The sequence below is a fragment of the Chiloscyllium plagiosum genome, chromosome 28 (genome assembly GCF_004010195.1).
Source record: "Chiloscyllium plagiosum isolate BGI_BamShark_2017 chromosome 28, ASM401019v2, whole genome shotgun sequence".
Taxonomy (NCBI): Eukaryota; Metazoa; Chordata; class Chondrichthyes; order Orectolobiformes; family Hemiscylliidae; genus Chiloscyllium; species Chiloscyllium plagiosum.
Genome location: NC_057737.1, coordinates 42,811,972 through 42,833,855, shown reverse-complemented (window position 1 = coordinate 42,833,855; position 21,884 = coordinate 42,811,972). Strand labels below are relative to the sequence as shown.

General features: G+C 39.9%; 1 protein-coding gene across 3 annotated transcripts in view; it reads left to right on the top strand.

Moving 5' to 3' along the window:
• The window catches only part of LOC122564151 (AP-2 complex subunit beta), a 310,855-nt gene that overhangs the window by 93,239 nt on the left and 195,732 nt on the right, over positions 1 to 21,884 (top strand). For all 3 annotated transcript variants that reach the window (XM_043718785.1, XM_043718786.1, XM_043718784.1), the window contains exons 9-13: positions 3,225 to 3,320; positions 5,602 to 5,717; positions 9,174 to 9,339; positions 9,776 to 9,874; positions 16,089 to 16,348. In XM_043718785.1, the coding sequence (XP_043574720.1) occupies positions 3,225 to 3,320; positions 5,602 to 5,717; positions 9,174 to 9,339; positions 9,776 to 9,874; positions 16,089 to 16,348 (737 nt within the window). The remainder of the gene's footprint in view (positions 1 to 3,224; positions 3,321 to 5,601; positions 5,718 to 9,173; positions 9,340 to 9,775; positions 9,875 to 16,088; positions 16,349 to 21,884) is intronic.

The window sequence follows — 21,884 nt, the reverse complement described above, 5'->3', positions numbered from 1 at the left end:
ACTTAGAAACCATGTAAGATTCTTTTGCTAGCAGTTGTGGAATGTGACCCTGTCCATATAGTTCAGATGTTAGTACCTGTACCTGTTTATTAATGTGATGGTCAGCTTTGACCTGGAAGATGTGCTGTTGAGCAAATCTTAACCTTCATTTAGTGATAATAGATTTATCACTGAGGCAAAAAACCCACTCGAGGGACTTCACAGAATCCAGCTCGATATCCCCATAAATACTTAAGGAATATTTCATTATTGGATGATGGGTTAAATTGGGTCATTGCGTATTTATGTGGGCATTAAAGATCCCATTACATTACTCGATAAAGAACTGAGTGTTCTCTTGTCACTTTGACTAATATTCTTCCCTCAACCGAGATGAAAATACATTATATAGCTATTATCTCATTGTTTATGGGACTTTGTGCACACTTTGGCTGTAATTTTCTTTAAAATGAGGACAGTGACTGGACAGGAATTACTTTGCTGCAGAGCACTTTATGAAAATCTACAAGGCTCTATATCAAAGCAGGTTTGTTCATTCTTTCAAGATTAGTGCATAAACAGTTACTTTTAATATGCCTCTCTTAGTGATGCCAGTTACATTACTGTCTTCAGATGTACTCAATGGAATTGCATCCCAAACAGGATTTTGTTGCCTCTGATACTGTCACCTCGTTATTGGTTTGCCTCTAAGGTGTGTTCCCTATCCAGGAAATTATTGAAATCACAGCAATTGAATAGAGCAGTTCAAATGGTCACATCTGTGCTTTTGATTTGATGTTACCCATATTTGTTTGGCCGTTCCCCAGTTTATACAGACTGAGTAGCTAGTTGTCCAAGTCATAGAGCTGTACGGAAACAGACCCTTTGGTCCAACTTGTCCAAGCTGACGAGATATCCTAAATTAATCTAGTCCCATATTCCAGCACTTGGTTCATATCCCTCGAAACCCTTCCTATTCATATAATCATCCTGATGACTTTAGAATGTTATAATTGTGCCAGCCTCCACCACTTCCTCTGGCAGCTCGTTCCATACACGCACCACTCTTGTGTGTGAGCAAGTTGCCCCTGAGATTCCTTTCAAATCTTTCCCCTCTCACCCTAAGCCTATGCCCTCTAGTTCTAGACTCCCCACCCCAGGGAAAACACCTTATCTGTTTACACTATCTGTGTCCCTCATGATTTTATAAACCTCAATAAGTTCACCTGTCAGCCTCCGATGCTCCAGGGAAAACAGCCCCAGCCTATCCAGCCTCTCCGTGTAGCTCAAACCCTCCAACCCTGGCAACATCCTTGTAAGTCTTTTCTGAACCCTTTCACGTTTCACAACATCCTTCCTAACGTCGTTGAAGGATTTTTGATATGGACAGGTTAGTTTATTATAGAATTGCAGATGTTAGAAATCTGAAAACAAAACAGAAGTTGCAGGAGAAACTCAGCACATCTGGCAGCAGATGTGGAGAGAAAAGAGTTACTATTTGTGAGCTTGGTCCCCCACACACAGGCCAGTGCATGGATGAGCCATCGAAGATTGGAGCTTAGAAATTAGTCTTGAAAACCCGAATGAATGACTGAAAACTAATTCTCACCAAAGTGGTGCTGCAACCTAGCACTGGTTATTTTAGTCATGATTCGGAGATGCCGGTGTTGGACTGGGGTGTACAAAGTTAAAAATCACACAACACCAGGTTATAGTCCAACAGGTTTAATTGGAAGCACACTAGCTTTCAGAGCGACGCTCCTGATGATCGCTCCGAAAGCTAGTGTGCTTCCAATTAAACCTGTTGGACTATAACCTGGTGTAGTGTGATTTTTAACTGTGGTTATTTTAGGATTGCGACAGCAGCCTTTGAAAGATTGGGTGCCTGGGTTTTGCAGCCAGTAATGAATGATAGCACTTGCTGCCAACCTGGAAGAAATCTTACTACAAGCAGCTGGTGAGTACTAGCATTAATTTAATTTCAGAGTTCCCTTTAGACATACAGTAGCAGTGATGCCCTAAATAGTTTTGATTTGATTTATTATTGTCACGTGTATGGAGGTAAAGTGAAAAGTTTTGTCTTAAGTGCTTTACAGGCAGATCATACCATCCGGGTGAATCAGGATAACAGAACGGAGTGCAGGATACACTGTTACAGCTGCTGAAAAAGTGTAGAGAGCAATCAACATTAACATTAAGGAGGTCCATTCAAAAATCTGGTAACAGCGGGAGAGAAGCTGTTCTTGAATTGGTTTGTATGTGCTTAGAAACTTTTATATCATCTGCCTGACGGAAGTGAGTTAAACTGGGGTGAGATGTTGGTTGCTTTCCCGAGGCAGCAGGAAGTATGATGGAGTCAGTGGATGGGAGGCTGGTTTGTGTGATGGATTGGGCTGCGTTTAGGTCTTGGGAACAGCAGTTGCCATGCTGCGCTGTGATATATCCGGATAGGATGCTCTCTGTGGTGCATCAATAAAACTTTGTAAGTGTCTTTATGGCCATGCTGTATTTCCTTAGCCTCCTGAGGAAGTAGAGGCATTGCTTTCCTTTCTTGACCACTGCTTAAATTGCTAACAGCAGAGACCTCTCCCAGATAGCTTGCCAGGAAGACAAAAGCAATGGTTGCCATCTGTGTTTTAATCAGTTTATAGAATATATGTATAGTAAGGGTAGAAATTGAAATTTCATATCCCTCAAATTTATTTTAAAAATCTGCATCATTTTTAACAATGGCAAGGTCAGTTTTTCAGGACCAGAGAACTGGTTCAACAATAACGGCTTGGTATGCAATTAAAACCTAGTTTTACCTCATTTGCCGTGGCAGATGTCTTTCATGTGTTTTTACAGTCAGATTAATAGCATTACAAGTGGAAATTCACATCACATGGTGATTTCTAAAGATTTCCATTGCAAGGACCCAACCAGTGGAGAAGCACTGACATGAAATTCTGGATTTCTCTCTTTAACTGCATGTGTGCAGAAGTTGCTGTCAGTTTTGCAGTTGTAGTGAGAGTGAACACTGGCAATTTTCCCACTTTTACAACAACACAATTTGAATCAATGTTAGCTGCTGTTTTGCTGCCCTTCAGGAAAGCTTGTTAATTGCTGTGGAAACCTCGTGATCTAGAAGGGTATGTGGAGTCAGGGAAATGTCAAGTTTTGTGTTTGGTTGCAGTTTCAGTTGAAAAGAATTGGATGTTGTTTAAGATGTTTCGTTATAAGAAGGTCTTTTTTTTTGCCCTCAGGTCCTGGCAGAGCTGAAGGAATATGCCACCGAAGTTGATGTTGACTTTGTGCGGAAAGCAGTTCGTGCCATTGGCCGCTGTGCCATCAAAGTTGAGGTAAGCTTAATGCTGTGGAAAAACTCTGGTGCTGAATAAGAACCATGGTTGCAATGTTGCCAAACAGTTTTTATATTTTATGGATGTGGGCATTCAGCATTTCTTGCGTATCTGTAATTGACTTAGAGAAGGCAGTGTGAACTGCTACAGTCTTTGGGGTGAAGGGGCACACAGAGTCATACCGGGGAGATTGTTACAGGATTTCATCCACTTTCAAGTTGGGCAATCTAAACAAATGTTTCTTAATCCCCTTGAGGTGAGAAATTTTAGATTTATTCAGTTTTTTCTTTGTTCCATACATCATGGAAACAGACCCTTCAGTCCAACTTATCCATGCTGACCAGTTTTCCAAAACTAAATTATTTCCCATTCGCCTGCATTTGACCCATTTCCCTCTAAACCTCTCCTATTTATGTACCTGTCCAAATGTCTTTTAAGTGTTGTAACTGTACCTGCATCTGCCACTTCTTCTGGCAGTTCAGTCCACACGCACCACTTTCTGTGTGAAAAACTTGCCCCTCTGGTTCCTTTTAAATCTTTCTCCTCTCACCTTAAAAATATGCACCCTAGTTTTTGACTCCCCTACTCTAGGAAATCAACTTTTTACTATTCATCTTAACTATGCCACTCATGATTTTATAAACCTCTGAAAGGTCACTCCTCAATCTCCTAAACTCCAGTGCAAAAAAAACACCTATAATCCAGCCTCCTCTTCTAACTGAAAAGCTCCACTCCTGGTAACATACTTGTAAATCAACTTCTCCAATTTAATTAACACCATCATACAGCATAGAAACATGCTCTTTGGCCCAACTTATACATATCGACCAAGTTTCCAAAACTGAGCTAGTCCCATTTGCCTGTGTTTTGCCCATGTCCCTCTAAACCTTTCCTATCCATGTACCTGTCCAAATGTCTTTTGAATATTTAATTGTACTCGCTGCTATCACTTTCCTCGATAGCTTATTCCATAAATGTACCACCCTCTGTGCGACAGTGTTGCCCCACAGGTCTTTTTAAAATCTTTTTCCTCTTACCTTAATCCTATGTCCACTAGTTTTGAACTCCTCAACCCTGGGGAAAAGACCGTGGCTATACATCATATCTGTGCCCTTCATGATTTTATAAATCTCTGTAAGGTCACTCCTCAGCCTTCTGTGTTTAAATTTTTTTCTGAACCACAAGCACTGGGGACAAAGAAACCGAACCGGACTGCAGTACACTCTGAATGCCACATAGATATTGCAAATTATTTCACTACTTGCATTTTAATAAAACAAAGAACAGTGCTTTTGGGGTGAAGGGCTTTGCCTTTATCAGGAATGCTAATGTATTCATTTAAATGTTGAATGCTAATGACATTACTGATTTTTACTAATTCTTAGCAAATGAAGCAACATAAATTATCTTGCCAAAATAAGCAATCTTAACAGAAAACAGCCACTAAAATAAAGCACTAAAACTCTGCACCGTGAGTTCTGAATGACAGATATTCACTGGTGGGTTTCTTTCTTTATCACTCCCGGGATGAGGACGTCACGAGCTAGGGTAGCGTTTATTGCCCATTTCTAATTGTACTGAGCGCAGTTGAAAGTCACCCACATTGCTGTGGGTCTGAAGTCACATGTAGGCCAGACCAGGTAAGGATGGCAGTTACCTTCCCGAAATGATATCAGGGAACCAGATGGGTTATTCTGACAATCAACAATGGCTGATTCATGATCATCGTTAGACTCTTAATTCAGATTTTTTGTTTTATTGAATTCCAGCTTCACCATCTGCCCTGTGGTGGGATTCGAACCAGGTCCCTAGAACATTAACTGGGAGTCTGAATTAACTGTCCAGCAGTGATACCACTAGGCCATTACCTGACCTCCAACTTAGAACAGTTGGAGGCTAATTAACTTCAGCTTTTGTAAAATTTCTTTGTTGTTTGTTCTTTCTGTAAGGTTCCAACACATTCTGGTACCAATGGGCTTTCATAGCCTCACTGATCTGAGAATGGTCATCACAGCAGCCCTTATTCTGATTTTACCTATTCCCATCTTGCGTGTGCAATTTGTCTCTGAAAATTTGACCCTGTTTGTAGATGTACCGGAGGGCAATGAAAGGGAAGCTAATTATTTTAAGCTGTTTTTCTTGCCATTTTCTAAATCTGCACTTTTTAAATGTTATTTATTTGACTTCCTGTTAAATATTCATGGCTGTCTGGAATTATGGAATTGATTGGATTCATTTTTTTGAAAATATTAGCTCTGATATGCGATTTGCTCTATTGCAGCAATCTGCTGAACGCTGTGTGAGCACTCTGCTTGATCTCATCCAGACAAAAGTGAATTATGTCGTCCAGGAGGCTATTGTGGTCATAAGGGATATCTTCCGCAAATATCCCAACAAGTAAGTAGGAAAGTCGATCATGTGTGGAAATATTATGGAGTACAGTGTGAAAGTTCTTCTCTAGGCGCTGTCTAAGAGACTTGGCAGCTTACCTGGCAGTGCTCTGTGCTGTGAATCTGACCTCTGTGTCAATGAACCAATCTAATCTGGTTGTTTCATATGGTCGTAGCCATCGTAACATAGAAAAAGGCCATTTAGCACATTGACTCCGTGCTAGCTCTTTGTTAACCAATCCAGCTCTCTTGGTCTATTGCCATTGTTCCTGCAGTTTATTTTGCTCAAGTGCCCACCAAATTTCTATTGAAATCATTGATCTGCTTAATTTTCACCACGCTACTAGGTATTAAGTGCAAGGCCATTATCACTTAACATGAGATTTTTTTTTCATGTTTTTTCAAGCTGAAAGCAGAGGGTCAGGATAAATAGGTCCTTCCCTGGATGGCGGACTGTAACTTGTGGGATGCCACAGGATTCAGTTCTCTGACCTCAACTATTTGCAATCTGTAGAAATGATCTGCAAGCAGGGACAGAGTGTAACATAACAAAGTTCAAGATGATACTAAAATCGGTCGGAAAGTAGGTTGTGATGTTGCAATAAAGACTTTACAGATGGATATTGCTAAACTAGGAGAATGGGTCAGATAGAATTGAATGAGGATAACTGTGAGGTTGTCCATTTTAGTTGGAACAACAAAAGGGAAAATTGTTAAATGGAAAGCAGATTCGAAGTGTGTCAGCGCAGAGGGATCCGTGTGTCTTTGTGCATGAATCGCAGAAAGTAGGTGTGCAGGTGCAGTATATAATAAGAAAGGCAAACGGAATCTGGGCATTTATTGCAAAAAGATTGGGTGATAAAAGTAAAGAAGTCTTGTTACAATTATATAAAGGGTTGATGAGACCACGATTGAATATTGTGTCCAGTTCTGGTTGTCTGTCTTGAGAAAGAATGTGCTGGCACTGGAGGCAGTGCAGAGGGGCTTCTCCAGGCTGTTGTTTGAGGGGTGGTTGATTATTTTAGGTTTGTATTTGCTGGAATTTAGAGGAAAGAGGCGGCATCTGATTGAAGTATGTAAAATGCTCAAGGGTGAACAAGGTGAACATTGAACAAAAGGGCATAGATGTGGAGAGGACGTCGGTTCAAAACGGAGATGAGGTGAAATTATTTCTCTCAAAGGGTTGTAAACCTGTGGAGCTCTCTGCCCCAAACTGAAGTGGAGGCAGAATCAACAAACAGATTCAAGAACAAAATAGCTAAGTTTCTGATGAAAACTGAGATAAAGAGCCATGAGGAGCAGGCAGGAAAGTGGATTTCCGACCAGGGTAAGATCAGCCATAGTCATGTTAAATGGCAGAGAGGACTCAAAGGGCTGAATTGCCTATTCCCGCTCCTAATTCCTACTTTCCTATGTTTTCCCGAATCTCTTGCCCAAATGTGTTTCTCCTCCTCATGGACTCTGTTAATAGAGCAGCTGTTTTTCTCTATTTTATCTATATGTTATATTACCTATACCATGATCTATCAAGCCTTCCACCAATCTCCTTTGTTCAAAGGAGAACAACCGCAGCTTCTCCAAACTAACCTTGCAGCTAAAATTCCTTGTCCTTCGAATCATTCTGGTAATCTCTTTTGCCCTGTCTCAAGAGCTGTCGTATCTGTTTCAGGAGGGGAAGAGTAACAGAAAACAATTGGAATTGACATATTTGAAGGTGGTCAGGGCAAACAGCTATTAAACAAACCACATTGCCAAAGAAAGAAGGGTAGGAAAACCAAGACACTGCTTCCATTGTTAAATGTAAAAGGTAAATGTAAAGCTCTGCCAAGCACCAAAATAGAAAAAATGTTTTTATTTAAAAATTCAAAAATTAAGACCTTATGTGAAAATGCCACTTTATCAACAAGGCAAGTGGTATCCAAATAGTTCAGGAAGCAGTTGAGAAAAGTTGTGCAGGAACCATCTGCTTCTAATTAACTTTTAGCACTTTTAAGAAATATTCAACATTCTCATTTACATATAATGTAGAACATGGAACAGTACAGCACAGTCCAGGCCCTTTGGCCCTCGATGTTGTACCGGCCTTCTATCTGACTCTAAGGTCAGACTAACCTACATACCTTTCATTTTACTAACTTTCATATGCCTATCCAAGAGTTGCTTAAATATCCCTAATGTATCTGACTCTACTACCACAGCTGGCAGTGCATTCCACGCTCCCACCACTCTGAGCAAAGAACGTACCTCTGACATCTCCCCATAACCTCCAGTTACCTTCAAATGATGCCGCCTCGTGATCGACATTGTCACCGTGGGAAAAAGGTTCCTAATGGTCCCCCCACCGTTATCCAAAACGGTCTACAGCGCAACTTCAATTATCCGAACGTCAATTATCCGACTTTCGGATAATCCGAGCAAGATCACAAGGTCATGCAACAGCATTAGGCAACTCAGCATTGAGCTAAACGGCATTATGGCATGTATTGCCAGATAACCAAGGCATGTTTGGATAGCCAGCACTCATTAATTACAACAGATATATTATCTGAACGATCAGTTATCCGAACAAAGTAACCCCTACCCGTCTCGTTGGATAAGCGAGGTTGTTCTGTACTTATTGAGGGGAACAGCCACAGGGGCTCCCTGCACTGTCTGCCTATTCCCTTTCCCTCTCCTGACTGAAAAGAAATTTACATTTATGTGCATAATTGGATCAAAGTTGGTGCAATAAGTGAGAAAAACAGGAATAGCAGTTGCACATTCATCTTTCCTCTCAGTTTCACATATTTTAAGGTATATTTTGTGAGCAGGACAGAGGACAATCCATCTTATTTTGAATCGTTCTACTTTCGTCATGCTCATAGTCAATATCCTATACAGTGTAGTTCTAATTTATTCAAAATACTCAGATCTGTTTTCTTCAAGGTTAGCTATGACAAATTTGGAGAATAGAATTGTTACATAGATGCTATTAGAAATAATCAGGGAATTAATCGCAAGCCACAAGTGGAGTAATCAAAGCAAATCTATAGTGATTAAGAATGTATTGCAGTCAGAGCAAACCTTGTCCCTGACTGGAAACTGAAGTGGGTAAAGCCAGAAGTCTCACGACACTAGATTGTCCAACGGATTTAATTTGAAATCAAAAGCTTTCGGAGCGCTGCTTCTTCATCAGGTGAGGTGATCTGGTGTCGTGTGACTTCTGGCTTTGTCCACCCCAATCCAACACTGGCATCTCCATGTTATGAAATGGCTAAAACAGACCATAACACTGATGTGCCAAGAATTAAAATGTGTCCTCCAATGGAATGCTCTTCATTTACCAAAAAGAAGCTAAGAAAGAATGTCAACGTAATATATTTTGAACTTCAAACAAACTTGATTGGCAGTGTCAGTGAAGATAAGAGTCTTTGGTATTTAATATTATGTTGATGTAATTAATGTGGTGACTTTGACTTGCCAGGTATGAGAGCATCATTGCAACCTTGTGTGAAAATTTAGATTCTCTTGATGAACCAGATGCGCGGGCAGCCATGATCTGGATTGTGGGTGAATACGCAGAGCGGATTGACAATGCTGATGAACTGTTAGAAAGCTTTCTGGATGGCTTCCATGATGAAAGTACCCAGGTAGGGCCAATGGACCTGCTCAGTGAATGAGAATAATCTCCCTGTGATTTATTCCACGACCTCCTGACTTGGGAGTAATTGAAGAAAGTGGAGCTCCAGGGAAGAAATACTGATGAATAAATGCTCTTAAATTTGCCCCTCTGAATTTGGGTCACCTGCTTCTGCCTTAGCCAGATAATTTGTGGTAGAGGGTTATAGAAGGAAAGGATGCAGAGCAAAACCTGATCATGAATTAAAACCTGATCATGAAGTGAATAACAAGGATGTGAAACGCAGGGTTTCGTGGTTTAAGGGAGTTAACATGAAAAGGCTAAGGAATATTGGGCCTTTCCTTGTAATAGCCTGCAATAAATTCCATGAATTGGCACACTATCAAGCAAGTTGAATAATTTGACATTTAAGAGGAATAAGAATTTTTGTGATTTCCCTCTGACAGGTGCAATTGACCCTGCTTACGGCAATTGTGAAATTGTTCTTGAAGAAGCCTACCGACACTCAGGAGCTGGTCCAGCAGGTCCTCAGTCTGGCAACCCAGGTAGGAAGGCCAGGGCAATGCTTGCAATTTGCTGAGATAATGCCTGTATTTATACCAAAACAACATTTGTGCTTGGGAGGTTTTGCCGGATGCTGCCAGATTTTTGACCAGCACATGTTTGATGGATTGTAGAAACCCTTTGGATGTCTGATCACATGGCATTTCACAGCATTGTTATATCTCTGTGCGAGTCTATATTGCAATTTCTTGATATTGCCACTGTTAGGTTAAATGTACTTTGTGAATGATTCATAGTCCTCCGAACCTGGGAGATGAGTCAGATGAAGAATCTGAACCAGGGTGTGTTGGATAAATGTGCTGGTGGATGTATAAACCATGTTTCTATTCATGTACTCCTTGGGTGAAGAGTCTGCAGAGAACATAACCTCAGGCAAAGAGAGAGCTTGACAAAGCTGCTGCCAAATTCCTCAATGGGGAGGTACTTGTCAATCCTGTGTTTGTTCCGAGAAGATGGGGTGAAAAGAGTCATTGAAGCTGGTTTTAGAAATGAGGTTGTAAGATATCGGTCTGGGCTCTAGAGTTGGAAGCTGTAAAGTTAATGAATTTTTGGAATTGTGAAGAAAGGCTATGTCGAAACCAAGCTGATCATTTTTCTGAAAAGAACAGCATGTACTTATTCTTTAATCTTGTGAGGAGAGAAGTGAGATTGAGTGTAGAAAATGTCAGTTTATTTTTACTGCAATTGATTCGTATGAACTTTATCTCACTGATGTTCCTCAGGCTCCGTCGAAAGATATAAAAAAACACATACATTGCATCGATAAGCAACTCTGGTAATGAGGACATGTTGTCAAATCTCTGGGTAACTCTCATGTACGGTTGAGTATTTAGACTGTGTGAACATATTCTTGGATTGCTTATGACTGTGACCAGGATCATTCCGAAGATGCTAACCCAAATCTTTTGACCAATCATGTTGCCTCCTGATCAGTGTTCCACTGTTCCTTAAATGGGTTTAAAGTTCTGACCTCACCACCATGTTTAACACTGAAGCTTTTTTGTTTTTGAAATAAAAGTCCTGATATCTTACTCTCTGTCTGCAGTGTGGAACTCCTATGTCCACTTGTTATCTTGTCCTATTTAAGTGTTTGATAAAAACATTCTCTATCCAGCTTAACATTTATGTAGCTCGGTGATGTTTCCGTCTTCATAGTGTTATGGACCAGACCAGCCCACCTCAAAATATTTTAAGAAGGTAGCCTAGATCCTAAAGTTTTCCTTATTTTTAAAGTCAAAAGTGAAGTGTCTGTTCCAGATGCAATTAGACTGGTAAAACTATTCGATATGAAGCAAAACACAATTTATTTGAAACACTACATAGCCAAGAAAGAGGAATTTAAAATAACAACTCTATTTGAAAACTTAACAGAATAATAGGTACAGTAACTATTAGTAACTAACTGTTCTAATATAGTAATACCCTATAAACACACCCCTTGGCAAGAAGGCAAATTCAGAAACATTCTCACATGCAGTTCTCCAATCCAGGACGAAAAAAACATAAGATTCGGGAGAGTAGAATCCAGGAGGCATTCACTGAAGCTTCCAACTCTGTTCAGAGCCCAAAAGCTTCTATTGCTACTAAAAAAAACCAAAACACAAATCCTAATGTGAGAGCTGGCTGCACCCATTCAGGCTGTTTTTTAAAAACAAAACAGAGCCTTCCAAGCTGTTTACTCTAGTGATCTTAACTGGCTACCTCAAAATGGCTGACTTATAATCTCTCTTCAAATAAAAAACCAGGGCAAAATAACCTCTGAAAGTGACAGCATAAGGCTGAGGAATTCTAGTTGATCGTGTGGTATCCTATAGCTCTCCTGACACAGGGGTTTGCTTTGTAACCTGAAAGGACATTTGTATTTCAGTGATCATTATTCTATGATATGTTCCAGGCAGAGTGTGATCAAGGTACTCTGCAGCTTCTGTCTGATCCCTGGCTATTGATACTAAAGAGATTTGGCAAAGTAATAGGACCATATCATATAGGAGCAACAGTAGTACATTCAGCCCATCAACTCTGCTCTACCATTCAATAAGATCATCACTAATCTGATAATCCTCAAGCGCGCTTCATCTGAATCATGTCAAACTAGCTGTTACCTGCTTGATTTATTACAGATTTTAATACCATTTTCACGTGAGAAATAACAATCGTAATTAAGTTGTTTCCAATTATTTTATCTTCAATTTTAATTACACTTTAAGCATTTGAAAAAAAAAATTGTCCTCTTGGACAGAAATTTCCCTTGTCAAACAATGTTGCATAATAACCAGAACTGTACACAGTACTTGAACTATGGCCTAAGTGCTTTCAAAATTTCCAGTGTAATCCCTGTGCTCTGATACTTTTATGCCTTGTCTAAGGAAAGTATCTAGCATGTCAGCTTAACTACCTGATTTAATTTTCTTGCCAGCCTTAGTGCGATTCCGCGATGCTTCTCGATATCACACCATTTGTCTTGCCATGACACAGTTACCTCTCATTTCTCCAGAGTAAATTCCATTTGCCACCTGAGCAGCCTATTGATAATGACAGAAAAATCTGTAAAGTGTAGGAAGCCAATTTTTGTATCAGCTGCAAACTTCTGAATTATGCCACTGTATTTAAGTCATAGTAACAGGGAACTGTGGGATTATGGGAAGGAATGCAAGCTGGGAGGCTCCCAAGTTCAATTCCCTTGTCTGTGTTGAGTTAGGTGTATTATTACTTGGGCCATTGGAAGGGGCTGTATTTTGCATTGGTGCACCTGAGATTGTTTAGGTAGGTACTGGTGGAATGGGCCTGATTTACGCTGTCCTTGGTCTCCATATAAATGTTGGACAAGTGCAAGATTGGATTTGGCTGTAATGCTATTTGCAACTGAATAAACCAGCGATGTTTCTAGGGCTGTAGCCAACTGAGTGAGGTGCTTAACTGTGGAATCCTACACTCCCAAAACAAACCCCTTCCTTCACATCAGGAAAAGTTAAAATTCTTTGTTATTTAGTACAAAGGGCCACGTGAAATGAGTTGCATTTGGAACGAATTGAGCTTTACTGATATGAGGTAAAGTCATTAAAATGTGTGGAATCGAATTGAATATCAAACTCTAATGAAATGGCAAAGCATTGGAAATGATACAGTTTAACTAATAGTTTCATCTTCGTGGTGAAATTGTACTATATGCCATTTAGTATCTAAACACGATATAACTAAGGCAGGAATTAAAATCCTAGAAGCAATAATGTTGCAACTAATGTTCTGCTTATAATGTGGACTTCTGTAATCCAAAAACCTTTTTTTAATCTTTGGGACAATCCTTCATCCCCTGATTTTTCTTTCATCCTGCAAAAAGGCTCTTCATGACCTATCTTGGCATTACCTAAAAAAGCAAGATTTATCTCTTTGTGCTGTTCGGCCTTGGTTCCTTGTAAGGTGGCTTTTGCCTTATTTAGAGTCGTAGCCATACAGTATGGAAATAGCCGCTGCAGTCCAACTAGTCCACACTGACTATGTTCCTAACCAAACTAGTCCCACTTATGTTTGGCACATATCCCTCCAAACCTTTCCTATTTATGTACTTATCCAAATGTCTTTTAAATGTAACTGTACCCGCATCCACTACTTGGTCTGGCAGTTCATTCCACACACAAACCACTCTATGTTTTTTTAAAAACGTTGCCCCTCGTGTCCTTTTTAAATCTTTCTCCTCTCACCTTAAAATATGCCCCTAGTTTTGGGATCCCCCTCCCTAGGGTAAAGGCCCTTACTATTCACTTTATCTATGCCACTCATAATTTTATAAACCTCATTCCTCAACCTCCTACGCTGATGTGAAAAAAGACCCAGCCTATCTTGATAATCAAACCTTAGATTCCCAGCACCATCCTGGTAAACCTTTTCTGAACCCTCTTCAATTTAATCATATCTTTCCTGTAACGGGGCAACCAGACCTGGACACGATATTCCAGAAGAGGCCTCACCAGTGTCTTGTACAACAGTAACATAACGTCCAACTCCTATACTCAAAGGTCTGAGCAATGAGGGTTTTTTCAATTCAAATAAATTGAGCTGAGTCAAGTACACAAAATGGATCCGCAATATATTGGCCCTTTTTGGATAGAATTGAACAAAATGGATAGCTTGAGCTGAGTTGAGTGAAGCATGCTAAAATAATCTATACAACTTGGTTTTCATGGATGGTTAAATGCTAAATGCCATTTATCAATGCAGATGTTCTTTGCCTTTATGCTGTTAAACCAAAAGTGATAGAGAAGGCTCATGCATGCAGAAGGTAGACAGCAGATTATCCAGTCCATTTGTGTTTGTGTTTGTAACTGTGAACTGCATCTTGACTCTTTTCCTTTTTTTTGTGACCTTTAATCTGATGCTCACTGGATTGAAAAAAAAACAAATATATTAGATTTATGAGTATGTGGAACTTTTAAAAGGAAAATGTTTGATGTGTGATATATTACCGACAGTCGTCTTTGAAAGTATTGTGAAGTCGGTGTGGATATTGTTGGGGGGAGGCGAAAAGAAAATTTAAATACTGGTAATCAGAGCAGTTTGGTCCCTCTTATATGACTCAGAGATATGGACTCTATACAGCAGGCCTCTGTAAAATCCTGTGTATCCATTGGTAAAATCAGCATGCTAATGTGTTCTCACTCAGCACAATATCCCCAGCATTGAAGCATTAACTAGGCTTGATCAGCTCCATTGGATGAGCTTCATCATCTGCATGCCTGACATAATACTCCAAATCAAACACTCTGCTCGGAGCTTTAACTTGGCATGTAAGCCCCAGGATAGCAGAGGACAGTCTCAAAGTTGATGTCTATAATATGCGACATCCCCACTGAATTCTGGGGAATCCTGGCACAAGACTCCCTGAAGTGAAGGGAAAGCATCTGGGAACAAATTTGCACTTAGACTCCCATTGTAAATGGAGTACATGACAATCCGGGCATCCCATCTTCCCATTTCCCTCTAACCACCAGCTGCCCTGCTTGTGGCACAATCTGAAGATCATGCGTTGGACTCTTCAGTCGCTTGAGAACTCTTTTTTAGTGTAGAAACAAATCCTGCACAGCCCCATGGCATTGCCTAAGAAGAAACATTTTCTTCCTTTGGGTGGTCTTTGACCTGCTGCACACTGAGCCTGAATAAATGGGCCTGTGGAGCTTTTATAAGGAAAGGAGATTTAGTGTGTGATATTTTATGCGTGTCTTGTTTGCCGACATATTATGAAGCTGGTGTTGACATCAGTGTGGATTTTATTGGAGGGAAAGGAAAACCAAATACTGACATTCAAGCATAAAGGTGCTGGATCTAAACAAAATGCAAACATTCAGATCGCTCTTTCTGACCTTGATGTTTTGTTTGTTCACCAGAGTTTCTGGGAGTAATTGGAATTCTTTAGTGGAGTAAAATCCTACCACAAATAAAGAAGTGCCAGTGTGTGAATTTTTATTTCAACCACAGCAGCAGCTCAGTTTCTATGAATATAAAGTTGTGCTTTATCCCTTGATGTCTGAAACGGATGCAAGGACCGCAGTTTACTCTTGAACCTTCCCTTCTTTCTCCCTTTCCCCTTTCAACAGCATAAAACATGCTGCACTTCAATCTCCCTTCAGTTTAAAAGAAGTCACATTTGACTCGGGACATTCACTCTCTTCCTTTCTCCACAAGTGCGACTGTATCTGCTGAACCTTTTGAGCACTTCATTTTTATTTTGGTTTCACAGCATTTATAATGTTTTGTTTTTGTCAAATGACTTCACCCTGGCACTTTTTTTGTGATGTTAGAGGTTATCTGTATATTTAGAAAATTGTCTTCAGTCCATGGGACTTTGTGCACGGCACACAGGTTAGTTATGGATTGCATATGTACAGCGTGTTCTGCGTTCAAGTTGCTGGCTAGCTCATCAAAGAGCTGCAGCAACCCTCCGCCTGTGAGAGTCTGAATTCTTGTAGTTCCAGGTGGTGATATATCAGGTCTTTTTAAAATTCATTTCAGTGGAAGAGAATATTCAAATGACATTCGTGGATTTTGCTGAGTATTTGCAATCAGTATTACGGTGCGTTAAAAAGACATGATTTTATTTTCTGGTGAGTTCCAATAATTGAATCAAGAATAAACTGGACTGATGTGCTACCTGGCAAAAGCTATAGAAATGCTAATATTTCTTCCCTTTCTGTATGTCTCTAGGATTCTGACAATCCTGATCTCCGTGACCGTGGTTATATATACTGGCGCTTGCTGTCCACAGACCCTGTGGCTGCAAAAGAAGTAGTGTTGTCTGAAAAGCCACTAATTTCTGAAGAGACTGATTTGATAGAACCGACCCTGCTGGATGAGCTCATCTGTCACATCGGGTCATTGGCATCTGTTTACCACAAACCTCCAAATGCATTTGTGGAGGGTAGCCACGGGATCCATCGCAAGCACCTGCCAATGCAACTTGGAGGGTTAGTACCAATGTGTGAAAGACTATAATGTAAATGAATTTGACAGACATTTTGTGCTTAGTGGAAGAAGATAGACTTGATATTGAATGATATGGAAATCTCTAATCGCTGATGCCTGATGATCCACCTCATTCAGGAAAAAGAGATATGATTTTGTACTAGATAGCAACAATTTTCCCTGGAGTGCACATTAGCCTTTCATTGCACGATGTTGTTTTGCTTGGCACTCTTGTCTATAGATCATCAAAAATTACAAACCTTGGAGCAAGAAGTTTCTTTATTGGTAGGCTAATGAGGAAAATTTCCATTTGATAGAATGCTAGTATTACTGGTTTCTTAAATTCAGTGTCACAGAATTTGAGTTCAACATGAGTGAGCACTGTGATATTAAGCAAGTGCAGATGACCTCCTCAAACCTGAGGCCTACAGACGCAAAATTCTGAGACCCCGAACTGGCAACCTGGTGTGCCCAAAGCATATGTTAACTTGTTGTTTCAGCTGCAGCTTGATCTGATGCAGTAGTGCAAATGAGTTTAGAGGAATTGGTTTTACATCTTTCTCACCCTGCTTGCTAATCACTGCATTAGCAGAGCATGATGCCTTCATGGAGATTTATTACTTGAATGAATAATTCACCTTGGGACAATATAATGTTTTGGCAACAGGCCACAACCTGTTAATAAAGACATGTTGGGACTCAAAGCTTGAAAAAGTGAAGATTGTTTGGTTCAATGTGTCTGATTTTCAGTAGTTGGTACCAATTTGTAAGGGTGTAGTTTTGTCCAGCTTGTTTAATGACTTGATTGAGGTGAGCCAGGTGAACATTCTATGGTATTAACCTTACCAAGCTAGCAAGAGCTTTGGTTTGCAGCAAGGTTAGAAATACTGTTAGAAAATTCTGTTTATATTTAACTGTCAGTGCTTGGTTAATTTCACCAAGTAAAAGTAACCAAGCATTGACAGTTAAATGTAAACAGAATTTTGTCTCAGAAATTCATCATGTGAAACTAATTCTACTCCTTTTCAACACATTGGCCAAAACTGCATGAACTGCTTTTGATTGGCATCTGTTTTTTAATTGATAAGATTTTCTAATCCTTCCTGAGCCAAACAGTTTTCTGTGCAGTCTTGGTTCAAGTTCTTTCTTTGGCACTTCTAATGAAAAAAGATGAATTAAATTTTTTTTTAACAGTCTGACTGCTAGAATTATGTTCACTATTTTTGACGATAAGGCAAAATGATTTGTGACTAATGCTCAGAATCAGATTGGCCTTTACTTTAATGTGTCAAATATAAAATTCAGCAATATTATTTTGTCCATTGAAAATCATTTCTCCCCCACACTGTACAGTCTGTGCCACCAGGGGATTTAATAGAACATATTTCATTTCCCTAGCTACAATCCTCCATGTTTCTCAGTGTCCCCTGTCCCCAAAAGTGGAGGTAAGTTATAGTTGACCTTTTGTAAGGAGTGGACTGAATTACCTTGTAGCTTTCCATGCAACATTTACTCCCAACCAAACAGCATTATAAGGTCTGGTTGATAATTCCTCTCATCAATTTCTTTCAAGTCACCCACCCTTAGTATATACAATTTCCAAAGTTCCTGCACTGTAGTGACTAATTCTGAAGAGGAGATCCTTCTCCTAGGTACCTTTCATAAGGAAGTTGTTTTTGTGCAGTGCTTTCGAGTTTCTTTGTCTCCTTTGTAGACACTATAGTTTAATGATATCTCGATTTCTCATACAGCCTTATATTCTCATTAGTTCTCATCCAGTGAAAACCCTCACCTTGTTTTTCCCTTACAGTTTCAGTACTTTAAAACAGAAGCTTGATTTTTCTTCCCAATTTACCTTGCATCTTTTCTTCTTGGTCTTGTTAGTCTCTGCATAATGGGAAGTGATTCTCTCACTTGATTTCCCAATTTAAGCAAAATTGAAGTGACACTGAGTGTTAAGTTGTGAGTCATAACATTTTGACAGTCTGATCAATTTGAGAGGAGTGTGTTTAATTCTCACGGTTTAAAATTGCTTGAACATTTAAAATTTATAGATACCAGCTATGCCAGCACAAGTCAAACAACTTCAAATTATTAGTGGTCATGTTTAAATCAATAAAATCATAAAATCCCTACAGTATGCAAGCATACCATTTGGCCCATTGAGTCCACACTGATCCTCCGTAAAGCATTCCACACAGACCACCCCACCATGTCCCTGTAACCCTGGATTTCCATGGCTAATCCTGCAGATGACTGTGGGCAATTTAGCATGGCCAATCCACCAAACTGCCCATCTTTGGACTATGGGAGTAAACTGGAGCACCCAAAGGAAACCCACACCCCGACACAGAATGAGTGTGCAAATGCCACATAGACAGTCGCCCGAGGATAGAATTGAACCCTGGTCTCTGGTACTGAGGCGAAAGTGAGGACTGCAGATGCTGGAGATCAGAGCTGAAAATGTGTTGCTGGAAAAGCGCAGCAGGTCAGGCAGCATCCAGGGAACAGGAGAATCGACGTTTCGGGCATAAGCTTGCCCGAAACGTCGATTCTCCTGTTCCCTGGATGCTGCCTGACCTGCTGCGCTTTTCCAGCAACACATTTTCAGCTCTGGTACTGAGGCAGCAGTGCTAACTAATGAGCAACCGTGCTGCCCAAATATAGACATAATTTATAATAGAAGTTGTTTATATTTTTACTTTTAACCACTAATGGATGAAAGCCACTAGATAAACACATTTTGTCAATGAGCTGAGGCTTAGTGTAGGTTGTGTAGCACCCTCTATTCTAAATTCTTTATTTCCTTTTTTGTAAATGTTTATTTCTGTACCTTACTGCAATTCTATCCCAGAATATTAGTCATTGTTCGTGTTGAGGTAATGGAATGAACATATTCACCACTGGAATCTGTTTCCTCTTGTATCTTAAACCTTCTGTTCTCTGTGCTGTAATGACAAACAAAGCAAGTTTAATATTTTTTAATTCTGGACCAGCATAATTGAACTGACAATATGACTTCGCTGTTTGAATCTCCAAAGAAGTATTTAACTTTCAGTAAATTCTGGAAAGGTTGAATGTTTTTTGTAATGACCAATTGCATATTGTAAACAATATTTCCAGTTCAAGAATATTGTATCTTCACACAGACTCCTCCAGACACTGAATCAATGCATCTCCCTGCCACTTAAAATAAAAGTCTATGATGGACTTTTCATTAAAGTTTTAGTCATAAGAACATGAAAAATAGGAGCATTGGTAGACCATACAACTCCTCAGATCCAGGACATTTTAAAGACACAGCAAATCAGTGAACCGAAGATAAATCTGAAGAGGTGTGCTTTGAGTTCATTATGAAAAAAGGGGGATTGACTTCACTGGTCTTGCATTTTCCACAAGGCCCGCTCACTCTGTTCATCAATGGATCTGAGGCTGGAACCAGTGAGGGACAGTCCAAAGGCTCCAGTGTAAACAGACAAGGGTACAGTTTTAAACAGGTTATAGACTCACTCTGTTGCTGACCAAAATATTTGAGCTAATGTAGAATTCAGATGTGTTGTGCTTTCCCAGGTAATCTTTTGCTATGAGATTGCTAATAAACTCTGCCCTATTGATTATTGTGCAATCTAAAAAAGGTTTACTCCATTTGGAAACTGTCACAAACGTTTTTACCAAATTTAATTTGTGCTTCCCTTTCACAAATTTGATTGGCCTAGTCCGCATGAAGGTTAACGTATCCTAAAACTCTGAAGTTGCCTTTGTTACAAGCTCAAGTCATTCCTTAAATAATTGGACAGACCATCAGCTATTAGTGTATCTATAAGCTATTCTTTTTCTGACCCTTGCTCTTCCCAAAGTCTATCATATTGATTCAACTTCCTCAACTTCTGAGCCAAGATCCTTTCTCACTATCAAGGCAATGCTCTTTGTTTCCATTCTGTCAGTTTTTTCAAAGTGCTAAGTACTTTTGTATAATAAATTTTCCAATCTTGATCACCTTATAATAATGTCTTTAATGGTGATTAGATCTAAATTAGATTTCAAATTTTCTCCACTGCCCTGATTTCGAGACTTGAAAGTTTTCGTGGCTCCTTGTTGAGAAATGCAAGATTTGGGGAAGCGGGTGGGGGATTTTTGTAATCACTGTGTCTAGAGGCCTGTTATAATTTGATCAGAGCTTCATGACAACTCCAAACATTCAGCTTGGGATCCTGACTCTCACTTTGGAAAGACCTGATCTAAATCATTTATGCCTCTGTGCCATGAGAGACATAGAGATGTACAGCCTGGTCCATGTCGTCCATGCCGATCAGATATCCCAAATTAATTTAGTCTCATTTGCCAGCAGTTGGCCCATATCCCTCTAAATCCTTCCTATTCATGTACACATCCAGATGCCTTTTAAATGTTGTAATTGTACCAGCCTCTACCACTGCCTCTGGCAGCTCATTCCATACGCGAACCATCCTTTGTAAATCTTTCCCCCTACCTGAAACTTATGCCCTCTAGTTCTGGACGCTTTGCTCCACCCCCCCCAACCCACCTCCTCCACCCCTGATTCCTGAAGAAGGGCTTATGCCCAAAACGACGATTCTCCTGCTCCTCAGATGCTGTCTGGCATCACATTTTTCAACTACCCCACCCCCAACCTATCTCCCCCACCCCACCCCACAGGGAAGAGACTTTGTCTATTTATCCCATCCATGCTCCTCATGATTTTATAACCCTCTATAAGGTCATCCCTCAGCCACCCAAACTCCAGGGAAAACAGCCCCAGCCTATTCAGCCACTCTCTAACAGTTCACTATCTTTTTATATGTGAAGCATTTGTAATAAAGAGCCTATAATTTTATTCAAATGGATGTTATTTGCTGCAGCAGTGTTCCCATTTAAGTTTGTCCAGACCTGTCCAAATCTGCTTTTCTTCACACGTAATTTGGAGATGTTGGTGTTGCACTGGGGTGTACAAAGTTAAAAATCACACAACACCAGGTTATAGTCCAACAGGTTTAATTGGAAGCACTAGCTTTCGGAGCACCGCTCCTTCATCAGGTGATAATGGAGGGCACAATTCTAAGGCACAGAATTTATAGCAAAAATTTATAGTGTTGTAACTGAAAATATACATTGAAAAATACCTTGATTGTCTGTTGAGTCTTTCATCTGTTCGAATACCATGATAGTTTCACTTCTTTCATGTGTAAATCACAAAACCCTTTTTTTAAAAGTTGCATTCTCAGGTTAGCTGTAACAATGGGTGATAGCTAGACGATACGTTGAAGGTGTTAGCCCCCTATGTTCTCTGTCAATGCCATGATGCTGAGATTGATTCTAATCTGAAAAGTGAGAAAAGAGTTTTACATGAATTCATGCAGTTTTTGAGCTAAGTACAATGTAACTCTGTAAGTACAAATTCACCCCACAAAATATATGTGTGCATGTGGGTCTTTGTCTGTTTGTGTGTGTATCTGGGTTGGAGGTTGTGAGTGTGAGAGAGAGTGTATATGTGTGTGTGTAGTGAGTGTAGAGTGTCTTAAG